General features: G+C 41.4%; 1 protein-coding gene across 2 annotated transcripts in view; it reads right to left on the reverse strand.

The window, feature by feature from the left end:
* Positions 1-1,600: 1,600 nt before the first annotated feature.
* The window catches only part of TSPAN31 (tetraspanin 31), an 81,714-nt gene continuing 70,397 nt past the window's right edge, over positions 1,601-12,917 (reverse strand). For both annotated transcript variants that reach the window (XM_030196587.1, XM_030196586.1), the window contains one exon: positions 1,601-4,576. In XM_030196587.1, coding sequence (XP_030052447.1) covers positions 4,502-4,576 — 75 coding nt within the window. In that variant the 3' untranslated portion in view covers positions 1,601-4,501. The remainder of the gene's footprint in view (positions 4,577-12,917) is intronic.

The raw sequence follows: 12,917 nt of genomic DNA on the forward strand, positions 1-12,917 counted from the left end.
TCTCTGACAATCATCTGATAACTTTCACACTTAAGCACCCTCCTCTCTAGTCCCATCCAATCTTAACCAATACATTTAGGAATCTTCAGGCTATTGACCCTTCTACTCCGTCCTCCATTGTTTCAAATCTCTACCACTGTTATCCAAGTCTGTCTCTTCCTATAATACTATTCTCTCCTCTGCTCGGGATACTCTTTGCTCCTCCCATTCCCCATTCTGTAAAACATACCAAACCGCAGCCTTGGCTGAGCTCTAGAATCCGCTACCTATGTTCCTGCTCTGCCAAATGCCTTTGGCTGAAATCCCGTGCCCCTGCTAACTTCATACATTTCAAATTCTTGCTGACCTCCTTCCATTCTGCTCTTTTACTTGCCAAACAGGACTATTACATCCAGTTGACATTCTCTTGGCTCAAACCCTCTGTCTCTTTGCCACACTGAAGTCTCTCCTCAAACTGCCTTCACCTCCAACTCCCCCTTCACTTTCTCCCCAGACTCTGGCTGAGTACTTTCATGATAAGATTCACAAGATTAAACTTGAATTCTCAACCAGGTCACCTCCACCTCTCCTTCCCTTAGTCCATTCTCTCAACCCCTGCCTCCTTTTCTGAAATCACTGAAGAGGAAACTGCACATCTTCTTTCCTCCTTGAAACTAACTACCTGTTCCTCAGATCCTATTCCCACCCATCTACTTAAAAGGGACGACAGTCATTTGTACCCCATGCTTTCCCCACTCATGTCAGGCTCAATGCAGCTTACATATTTATGTATACAGGTATGTATTTGTACCTGGGGCAATGGAGGGTTAAGTGACTTGCCCAGAGTCACAAGGAGCTGGCTGTGCCTGAAGTGGGAATCGAACTCAGTTCCTCAGGACCAAAGTCCACCACTAGGCCACTCCTCTACTCTTAACTCCTAACCTTTATTCACTTATTCAGAACCTTATTTTATCATCCTCACTTTAATATTCCCTTACCTCTTGTTTGTCTGTCCTTGCAAGGTGGAGCAGAAGTCTAGGGAACCATGATAAAACATGTATTAATGGGGAAGAGGGCAGCATGGACCAATCCATTATTGTTCTTTTGAAAGTATAATTAACTTTTCTGAATACAAGGAACCAGTAGACTGTTTCTGGATTGGCAGGAGGCATTGTTTCCTGAAAAAAAAGGTATAAGCTGGGAGGCAGTGTTCTGTTTTGAGTTGGTACCGTAACTAGTTGAAGGCTTTACCACAGGGGACAAAATGTCCAGTTTTCCTAAGAGCTAAAGTGAAAAAGTGAGTAGACTGAAGCATTAGACACCTTGTAAGAGTGGGAACTGGACTCCAGTGTGGCAGACTGCATGTAATGTACAAAAAAAAAAAGTTAAAGGTTAATGTACACTAGTAAACCTTATCTGTACCCTTTAGCAAAAGAACTTTGGTGTCAGTATCTGGATTTTCATGTTTTCCCTTTTGTTTCTCTTTAGCCAGTTTACTTAAATTGTAATCTAGGTTCAGTATGGTTTCTCCCTTCATTTGCCCCTTTTTCCACCCTTCTTTGTGCCTTGTCTTGTACTTTCTCTTAGACAGAATGGTCAAACAAAGGTGAATGTTTCAAACTATTAATCACTGAAAGATTTATTTAGACCTTATACAATGGAAGGTACTTTGAGACAGTCTACTGCATGCCATCAGTGATACATACATTATAGTGAATAGACAATTCATATCTCCTAGAAATGCACAGGCAGCTCAGCAACATCTGGGAAATATACAGCCCAACAAAATGTATCCAACATTTTGCTCATAGTTTGTGAATGGAACCTTAGTTCAAAACACACAAATACCATGCCTGAGAAAACCTTTATTATATGGAGTTGCTATTCCTGCCTCAGTCTTGTTGAGTTCAAGTCCAAAAAATATTTGTGTCAGAACTTTCCCTCATGTTCTCTACTCCCCCTCAATTGAAGAGTCTTCTGCTCTCAAGTGTACCTCCATACTGGCCTACAGCACCCAAGCTGTTACTAGTCTTTCCTAAAAAGAGCCACAGCCTGGGTCAAGGGTTTCTGAGAAGTAAAACATGCAAACTGAGCCAAAACTTTAAAGCTTCTGCCCATAATCAAGGCTTCTGGATCTTAAAGCCATAGCTACACCCTCCCAGGAAGCTCTTCATTCATAGCTTGCAGGATTACCAGTGAAAAAGTTAATACTGCTCTTGTAGCCTTACTACTATCAGATTTAGAAAAAAAATTAAGAAAAAACATGTTTACTTCATATAATTACCTCCACTTCTTATGCTCTTTGTCTAGATTTCTTTTTCTAAGCCTCTATAAATAAAATCAAAGCTTTCTTACTACACCGTCAGCAGTCAATAAAACACACTACTGTAATGTAATGCAACTGTTCCAGCCTAATGCAACCTAGACTACATTTGAACTGATGCATATGGGCTTGCAAGATCAGCTTTGGATCTTTTACATTGGTCCAATTTGAAGGATAAAGCATTAAAACCTCAAAGAATCCAGCTTTGTTACAAACTAATATAGCTAATCCACCTGAATGAATTGAAAATGACATACCACTACCAATTCTAGCTCACACTACGTGAGTTGCTTGTAGTAGTTCTGCATACACCAAAATGAAGCCCCCAGATCAAAATACAACCATACAGTCCTACCAACTACCATTTACCTTGAAATTTCAGTGTCTGCATGAGGTAATGGAGCAAAGGTTCTTTAAAAAGAGATAGTTTCAGGTGGCGGGAAAATCCAAGATTCAAAAATGTTTGCTGTACAGGAGGACACTGCCTAGCATGTCACACAGATTCATGGTTTAATTCCCTTAAGTTGTATGTTAAATACATTTTCTTTCCTTCCTAGTTGTAGCAGCAAGTAACACTGTTAATAGGTATTCCATAAAATAGGACAAAGTAATAAGTTTAGCTCACCTCTTTTGCCCCACCTTTTCCCCTTCCCCAGCAGTAGCCTGAAGCCCCTTTACTGCATAGCTCCACTGTGGGTCACAGCTGACTTCTTTTCTAATGCCCCACATCAGTTAACTTTGCTGTAAACCATTCCCAAACTGTGGTTTAGGACCCTAACTGGTGTCCTATCATCAGTGGTTGGGGTTAAATAAAAAGGACACCGCTCTAGTCTTGCTTTATAACAGCCAGCCAGCATAGGCCCTTGTAAGCCAGTGCACATTCACATCATGACTCTAGCTTGGTTAGGATGGAAACCCATCCAGCGTACCAAGGCCTATAAGTTTGAGAAGCACTAGTGCTAAAAAAAAAAAAAGAAATGTTTAGACAAATGATTTATCTAATGTATTTGCTAGTAAAATGACCAAGTTCTAGGTTTGTTTAAAACAAGATTTAAAATAAGGCATCTTTAAATTTTCAAAAGGCATCAATTTATTAAAAAAAAAAAAAAAAAACGCATTGTCTAAAAATGGCCCTGTCACATTCTCCTTTTTCAGCATTTTAGAAAATAAACACTGATTTATTTTGGTCACCATTCTTTCTGAGGAATTATTTGTTTTCTTCCTCCTTCCTCAAAGTTTCAAAACACAAGTAGAGATCAGTGCCACAGCATTGCTACCAAACTCAAATTCTGGAGGCTGACACCACCACCTAGAACGCCTAAAGGGCAAAAGAACATGGGCCTTCCATGTCACTGGCTTTAAAAAGGACACCAAATACTGCACTACCCAAAGATTTCCATCAGAGCCAAGATGATCTGCCCGCTTCTGATTTTCTGAACTTTTATGCAAAGGAAGGATGGTACATGCAGTTCCTTTCCTTCCAGTTTCAATCAGCACTACGAGGATGTCAAAGTCAGGACAGCTTGAGACTGCCCTCCAAAAACTGAGGAACACTGCTCTACAACAGCTTCCGTGTCATCTTGCAAATATATGAGTGCAACAGCAGATGCCAGCCGCTCCTGGCTCCCTTTTAAACAGCAGCTTTGCAGACACACACACATTATGAAAACAGATTGTCCATATCCATGCTGGGTTCAGAACTCTAGTACGCTGTACCCAGCCCTGAAATAGACAACTACACTTGTCATCTGTTTTTCGCATATTAGTAGCCAAATTCTTACTAAAAAGAGGTGTGCATACCTGGGATAACAGCAGACAACTCCTCAGCTATGCCCAGTAAACAAACTGCAAACTAAACAATGTGCTAGAAGTACATCCAAACACCATTTGTGACCCTCGCTCAGTGCTAGGTATACTTTGTCATATGGCAAAAAATCATCACATTAAGAACAGAATTCTACATAATCTGAAATTATTTTACCAGCTTTTTGGGATAAAAGCAAAGAGCCTACCACCCTCTCCCTTGAACATACACATTATGCCTAGTGTTGACACCACCTCCCCGCAAATAAGCGGTCTTGTGCTGCTTTTCCTGCCCCTTTTATACAGACTGACTGACCCTCCATAGCATAAGATATTAAGAGCAAAAACAAGAGGCTGGAGAGGAAGAGTCTTCACTCTACGTGGACTGCTGCTGTTCTATAAGAAGGCGCTAGGATTGGCTCTAGGGTCTTTCTGGTTCCTGTATCGTACAGCCAGCCATACACCAAGTATCTATGAGACAAAAACAGTAAAAAAAAGAAAAGTTAGCAGTACACTGAGGGTTTGTATTAGTACAGTTTTAGTTTATGTGTTTGATTAATCACATTTTTTCATTTGAGACATCACAGTGGTTAACTCTGTGTTGATATGTTTTTGTATTTGTAAATGTCAGCACTTTCAGCCACAGTCATCTTGTGCTCCTATCTTAACTGTTTTGTATAACAGAGGTGCGTCCTATGGCTTAAAAGCAACACAGAATGTCACTTGTGATTACACCTTTATGTTTTATGTTACCTAAAAGAGAAAATCAAAGTAGACCCACATGTGACAAAATGCAGAGAAAACACAGTGGGAACCTAAACTCTGGTGTTCATTTTGGACATGTGAATGCTATGCTAACAGCCCTCCAGAGGGAGTCCCTGCCCTAACACTGCCATCCAAGTGCCTGAAGGGCATATCCAAAAATATCCCAGTTCTATTCCAAATGCCTTCAACCATACTTCCCAACACTTTTAATTCCATTTTTTAAAGTTAAGTTGACTTCTACAGGTTCTTGTGCTTTCTCCCTCTTAAATATTATTCTGCAGAAATAGAAAAAAAGTTACCCATAAACCTATGAACTGTAAAACCAATGAATCATCTGGATCACACACTAGACTACCACTACGATGTCAACAGATCATGTAGAGACAGGATAGGGCACATAAAAGGATAGAACACTTCACGTCTACTGCTGCAGAAGCTTTTTACATTTGTCCCCTGACCACCACTAATACAATGTTTACTAAATGCAACAACAGATGGCTTTCTGGGTAACCAAAAATTCTAAATTAAATGGCAAAGACTAAAATGGAAGCCAATAAAGTTCATGATTCTGTGTAATCTGGAAACCAGTGCAGAAGACCTAACCAAGATCAATTATGCCCTACCAGATCATTTTCTTTTCTTTAGTCAGCATCAGCGTTCTGCACAAATGGGATGTTAACCCTTCCTACCAGCAGGTGGAAGTCGACAAAACTGAACTACACCAGTAACATCACCAGCAAAAGCAGTGTTGCTCCATGGAACTATCCAGTATGTATCTGCCCAAGAAGCAGAAGGTCCCTTTGTAATGGACCCTATCAACCACTGCAGCTGCAACGATAAGCAAGCAAACACCACTGAGCTGCACTCAACACTCTGCATGTACCAGGATATAGCCATATGAGAACACCATATGGCTGCCAATCACAATTTTTTATTTTTTTTTTTTGCACTGAAAAAGAAGCACAGAGAACACCCAAAACCCTGGGCTGAGGTCTTTTAAGAACAGGATTACAGAACAGTATCATTGACTAAAGGAAAGAAAATGATCCAGTAAACCATAATTTCTCCTTTTAGTGTTAGCTCCATTATTTTGCACAAATAAAATGTACTGAAGCAGATCTATTAGGCAGGGAAAGACAAACCCCAGAATGCACCCGGAAGGGCTGTACGCCGCCACCCTGTGCAAGGCAGGTCCAGAGGCAGGAGGGGGGAACTAGACCACCATGGCACTTCTTGCTTTTGGGGGGAGGGGTGTGTGTGTCGGGTGTTAAGGTCCACCCAGGCCTCTGCCCAAGAAACAGTCCAAGCCCTAGTAGAATGGGCCTACGACTCCTGAGAACCAAATGGCTTTTACTGATGTAGGCATACACCATATCCATCCTTCTTCACCTTGCAAAGGCAATGCAAGAGCACAAATAAATGTTCAGACCAAAGAAACTCATTCATCTCCCTAAGACACCAGAGAGACATCCTCTGGACATCCAGGTTGTGGGGCCCCTGGTCCACAGGAGTTGAACCCTCCGCCACCAAGGAGGGGAAGCAGACCTCCTGATTCACACAGAACAGAGACACCACTAGGTAAAATTCCTAGACTTAATGATTTCTTTTTGGAGCAACTGGTCCAGGAACTGACTAAATGAGAAGCCATTTTAGATCTAGTCCTTAGTGGAATGAAGGGCATAGTACAAGAGATAACGGTGCTGGATCCACTGGGAAACAGTGATCATAACATGATCAAGTTTGAGCTAATATCTGAAGCCACAAAGGAAATCTACTGTAGCAGCACTTAATTTACGTAATGACAACTATGATAAAATAAGGAAAATGGTTAAAAAGAAGCTAAGAGGATCAGCTGCAAAGGTTAGGAAATGGACGTTGTTTTAAAAATACCATCTTGGAAACCCAGATCAGATGCATTCCATGTATTTACAGAGGTAGAAAGAAGAGAAAATGACAGCCAGCATGGTTAAAAAGTGAAGTAAAAGAGGCTATTATAGCCAAAAGAATGTTCTTCAAAGAAAGGAAAAAGGACCCAAATACAAAATATAAGAAGCAACATAAGCACTGGCGAGTTAGATGCAAAGCATTTATAAAGAAGGCTAAAAGAGAATTTGAAGAAAAACCTGCCACAGAGGCAAAAACTCACAGTAACAACTTTTTCAGGTACATCAGAAAGTTTGTGAGTGAATCCATTAGATCATGAAGGAGAAAAAAAAGGGGGCACTCAGGGAGGACAAGGCCATCGGAGAGATTGAATGAATTCTTCGCTTCGGTCTTTACTGAAAAAGATGTAAAGAGATCTACCTGTGGGTGATAATGCAGAGAAACAAAGGAATCTCAGTGAACCTAGAAGACATACTGAGCCAAATCGACAAAATAAAGAGTAGTAAATCAGCTGCACCAGATGGCATGCATCCACGGGTACTGAAAGAACTCAAACATGAAACTGCTGATCTGCAGTTAGTAATCAGTAACCTGTCATTAAAAATTGGTGTTACATTGGCCACCCTACAATCCTCAAGTACTACAGACAATTTTAAAAAGGGTTCAAGAGGTGATCCGGGAAATTACAGATAAGTAAGCCTGATATCAGTGCCAGGTTAAATAGTGGAAACTATTATAAAGAAAAAAATTACAGAACACATAAACATGGTTTAATGGGCCAGAGTCAGCATGGATTCAGCCGAGGGAAGTCTTGTCTCACCAATTTGCTTCATTTCTTTGAAGGCATGAATCACCATGTGGATAAAGGTGAGTTTGTTGATGAAGTGTTATCTAGATTTTCAGAAAGCTTTTGACAAAGTTCCTTCATGAGAGACTCCTGAGAAGAGGCAATGCTCTGATGTGGATTAGGAATTGGTTATTAGACAGAAAACATAGGGAAGGGTTAAATGGCCATTTCTCTCAATGGAGGAGATTGATTAGAGGAGTGCTGCAGGGATCTGTACTGGGACCGGTGCTATTTAACATATTTAAAAATTATCTGAAAACTGAAACAAGTGAGGTGATGACACAACTATTCAAAGGTTATTAAAACACGTGGACTGAAAACTGCAGGAAGACCTTAGAAAATTGGAAGACTGGGCATCCAAATGGCAGATGAAATTTGTGTGTCAACAATTTTATTGATTCAACATATTTAACCAGTCAACGATCTCAGTATGTAACCATTTGAGAAAGAAACAAACTGAATTAACACAAGGTAATGAACTCATCAAAATTTTAACATTTCCTCCCCCCCCCCCCCCCCCCCACTCCTTCAAGGTGTAATATTCACATCTTAGTACTGAAAAACTTTATCTCTTGAACCAACATAGGTCTGGGAGATTCAAATAGTAGATATTATACACGAGAAAGCTTAAGAAGCCCACTATCCCCCACAAGTCCCTCCCCCTTTATACCCTCCCCCACCCTTACCGTAACCTGACGAAATCCATACAATTTCAATCCCCCTCCTACTAAACCAAGTCCCTCCTCCCACCCCTCTTCCCTCCCTTTAACCCACCCCCTCCCTAACGATGCAGTGTCCCTCCCTTGATCTCCACTTTCCTAAACTTCCCATGGCAAACCATTCAATACCTGACTGCGTGCCCAGTGTGATAAATTAGACAAATAAGCTTCCCAAATTGCAAGAAACCTCCGCTGCCTTCCAGGGGACAGCCTTGCCCCCCTTGATTCCCATGTCGGCAGATGAAATTTAATGTGGATAAATGCAAAGTGAGAATAACCCAAAACATAGTTACCTGATGCTAGGTTGCATCTTGGGGGTCAGCACCCAAGAACAACATCTAGGTGTCACTGTAGACAAGATGCTGAAATGTTCTGTGTGGCAGCAGCCCAAAAAGCAAACAGGATGCTACGAATTATTAGAAAACGGATGGTAAATAAGACCTAGAATACTATAATGCCTCTGAATTACTCCATGGTGTGACCTCATCTTGAGTATTGCGTGCAGTTCTTGTCTCTGTATCTCAAAAAAAGATATAGCAGAATTAGAAAAGGTTCAAAGAACAGCGACCAAAATGATAATGGAGATGGAACTCCTCTCATATGAGGAAAGGCTTACGAGGCTAGGACTCTTCAGCTTGGAAAAGACAGTTGAGGGGGGATATGATTAAGGTCTACAAAATCCTGGGTGGTGGTGAACAAGTGGAAGTGGAAGTGGAAGTGAATCAATTTTTCACTCTTTCAAAAAGTACAAAGACTAGGGGACACTCAATGAAGTTACAAGGAAATACTTTTAAAACAAATAAGACGGGGGGTCACGTGACGTTATGGTGGAGAGAAGACGTGTGTGAGCTTTTCTCCGTGGCCTGACTGCTCTTATCAGACTCAATAATAGTTTCGGAGCCCGGAACGGAATGTTCCCCGAGTTAATATTCGGCAGTGATTGAGTTACTACAAGTTTGTAACTTTAAAATAACAGGATGGCAGCGAAATCTGCACAAAAAGAGAAGCTCCGAGGAAAGGTAATTGAATACAAAATGGCAGCCTCACCTCCAGAGGCAGGATCGTCGGTGTCATCTGCGTGGATAAGCGAAATTACAACGGAGATGACGGTGGTGATGGAGGAATTATTGGAAAGACGCCTTGCCCCGCTTGATAAAAAATTAGACAACAAACTTGAACAACTAAGTTTGAAACTGGAAGAGCTGACCAAAGAATGCGGAGCATATCAATCTAGAACTAGCGAAGTGGAGGAAAAAATAACTGTAATAGAAAACCGCCAAACAGACTTAACAAACCAATGTAAGGTAATGGAAGCTAAATTAGAAGACTTGGAAAATCGTTCCAGGCGGAACAATATTCGTCTGGTGGGATTACCGGAAGCTCTTGGGGGCCGCTCGTTGGAACGAGTACTTGAGCAATGGCTTATAAAGTCAACTGATTTTCCCGCTGAATTGGGCCCTTTACGTATAGAGAGAGCCCATAGATTGGGAGTGAGACAAGAGGAGAAAAACAAACCAAGAGTGGTGATATGCAGAATTTTAAACTTTGCACATAAGCAATTGATTTTACAGGCAGCGCGATCTGATAAAGCTCTGTTCTTTGAGGACTCAAAGATCCTGTGCTTCCAGGACTACTCGGCCGCCATAGCGACAAAGAGGCGCGCTTTTTCGGCAGTGTGCTCCCAGCTGTTTAACATGAAGATACGATTCTCACTTCAATATCCTGCTACTCTGAAAATCATATATAAAGGCACGACTAGATCATTTGCATCTGATAAAGAAGCGAGGAAATATGTGGAACAACTGACGAAAACTGAGGGACGAGCACTGGCAGATGGCGGGCAAACCTGAGAGAGTACAAAAGAGCACTTCTAAAGGACTATGCAGTAAAATGGCATAAGTAACAAGGAATTGGTGCTGAATTTTAAGCTGGAGATTTGTTTTAATAGCAGTACAGCAGTTGTTTTACATCTACAATAAAGTTAAAACTTAAATGTTAAATGTTAACGTTTTACGTTCTTCAACAAGTAGCGCTTGCCACCCTGATGGATACAGGCTCAGAAGGAACCTACGGAGGAAACCTTGATGGATATAAGGACAGAGTGGGAAACCTTTTGATTGAGAGGGTCCACAATTGGGAGGTTTTAACCTATGTGAACAGTTTGGACCCCTACAACTGGACAAGGTATCCGGTATGTGTGCTCTAAATCCTGAATCATCACGTGGAAAGAGGGGGATCAGCGGCAAGTATTGAACTTAATTCTGGAGACAGGACATAGACTCGCTATAAGGCTCTTTCTTTAAGTTAAAAAGCAATAATTCTGGGATAGAGGAGGAAAGAAGCTTTCGTTGAAACAATGTTTTAATGGTCCTTAGCTAAAGATAACCAAGAACGTTAAATTGAAGGTTGCAACAGGTTCAAATTGGTTAATTACTGTATTACTGCAAGCAGAATCGGTAAAGAATAAAGGGACCCTATTAGGGTATTGTTGGGGGTGGGGGGTCAATGGTTGTTATAAATGCGAGCCGGATACTGGTATGAAGAAGGGGAGTAGAAGTATCGTTTAACAAAGGGTTCAAAAAAGGGTTTAAGGGGAATAGGGTGTTCGGGATTAGGAAGATCATAGAGTAGTGGGGTAAACGTTAAGCGTGACGGCTTCCTTTAGGGAAGCACAGAAGGAGGGGAAATTTGGGATTGGGAAGGAAGGGGGGGAAGGGAGGGAAGGGGACGTAGGGGGATACTTTAAAGAGATGAAAGAACAGAAAGGTAACAATCATTTTTCTGGAGGAAATACAAGAGTGGTTGGAAAGACAGATCATGTTTGGGATATGATGTGGTTGGATGAATGGTTTAAAAAATTAGAGCCAGAACAACAAAAGCATTATAAGACAGAGTGGAGCTATAGGCTGGGATGGCTCCACTTGATCACTACAACTGATCATCAGACATTAAACAACGAGCTAGGAGATGGGGGGGATTAAAGTAGTGACTTGGAATGTAGGGGGCATTCATTCGCCTATTAAAAGGTCAAAAATCTTACAATATCTTCAAAGAATAAAGGCAGACGTGGCTCTTTTACAAGAAACGCACCTAACAGACCTAGAACATGCAAAATTGGCCAGATGGTGGGTAGGAGATTGCATAGCTTCCGCAGCAGCAGGGCGGAAAGGGGGGGTAGCCATCTTATTCAGAAAGGGGATAGCCTCACAGATTCACCAGCTGCAGAAAGACCCGGAGGGGCGGTTTGTTTTCTGTAACGTAACCATTGCAAGAAGAAAACTTAGGTTAGGAAACATTTATGCGCCAAACACATTAGATATGAAATTTTATGAGAAACTGACTATGATCCTTAGTGCGAATAGCTCACTGCCTATGATGATAGGTGGCGACTTTAATGTGGCCTGGGATCCGCAGATGGATAGGTCACACCCCTCGGTGGCAGGAAGACGTAACAGAACAAGGGGGTTACCAGACATGTGCAACACTTTAGATCTTATAGATGTATGGCGCACGTTACACCCTGGAGATAAGGAATACACTCATCAATCAAGGGCACACCATACACATTCTAGGATTGACTATCTGTTGGTATCGAGAACCTTTTTTACCCATATTAGAGAAGCTGTCATAGGTCCTTGTGTAATTTCTGACCATGCAGCAGTTTGGATGACTTGGCAGATAGAAAACTCAGATAATGATATAAAGGGGTGGTCGTTTCCCAGTTATCTTTATGGCAATGAAAAATTCAGTGAATTCTTAGGTAAAAAGTGGGAGGAATACAAGTTATTTAATGAAGGAACAGTACAAAGTGCCTCGATCTATTGGGAAGCGGCTAAAGTGGTACTGAGAGGGCACATAATTAGTTTTGCTAGCCATTATAAAAAGGCTCGAGATAGAGAGATATTACGATTAGAGAAACGCTTGGCTAAATTAAGGCATCAATTTGGGAGGGACCCAAGTATTGGAGTAAGAAAGGATTTGGAAGCTGAACAGATAGCATTGAACTCATTACTCCATGAGCGAGCAGTAAAATCCCAAACATACTATAAATATCAGTTATACAAACATGGTGATAAGGGGGGCAAACTATTGGCAAGATTAGTGGCACCGCAGTATACATCAAAGCATATCCTAGGAATCAAAGATAGAGAAGGTAGAGTGGTGCGCACTGATAAAAAAATTCAAGAGGTCTTCCGAGATTTTTTTCAAAATCTTTACAAAGCAGGAGATTCGCAGGGCCTACAGGGAGAGATATATCTGCAAAATATGATGACTCCCAAATTAACACAGAGAGAACGTATAAAATTGAACTCTCCTATTAGTAGTGATGAAGTGCATTGGGCCATTGGCCAAAGTAAGTTGGGGAAAACCCCCGGGCCGGACGGCTTCAAGGCCGAATTTTACAAAATACTGGGTGAGCATATAACCCCCGCTCTAACTGGGGCTTTTAATGAATGGGTGGAGGAAGGGCGATTGCCTGACTGTTTAAATCTGGCTCAAATTATAATACTACCCAAACCTAATCGAGACCCATTGTTAGCATCTTCCTATAGGCCTATTTCGTTGTTAAATAATGAAGTGAAGCTATTCGCAAAGA

Source organism: Microcaecilia unicolor, chromosome 3 (genome assembly GCF_901765095.1).
Source record: "Microcaecilia unicolor chromosome 3, aMicUni1.1, whole genome shotgun sequence".
Lineage (NCBI taxonomy): Eukaryota > Metazoa > Chordata > Amphibia > Gymnophiona > Siphonopidae > Microcaecilia > Microcaecilia unicolor.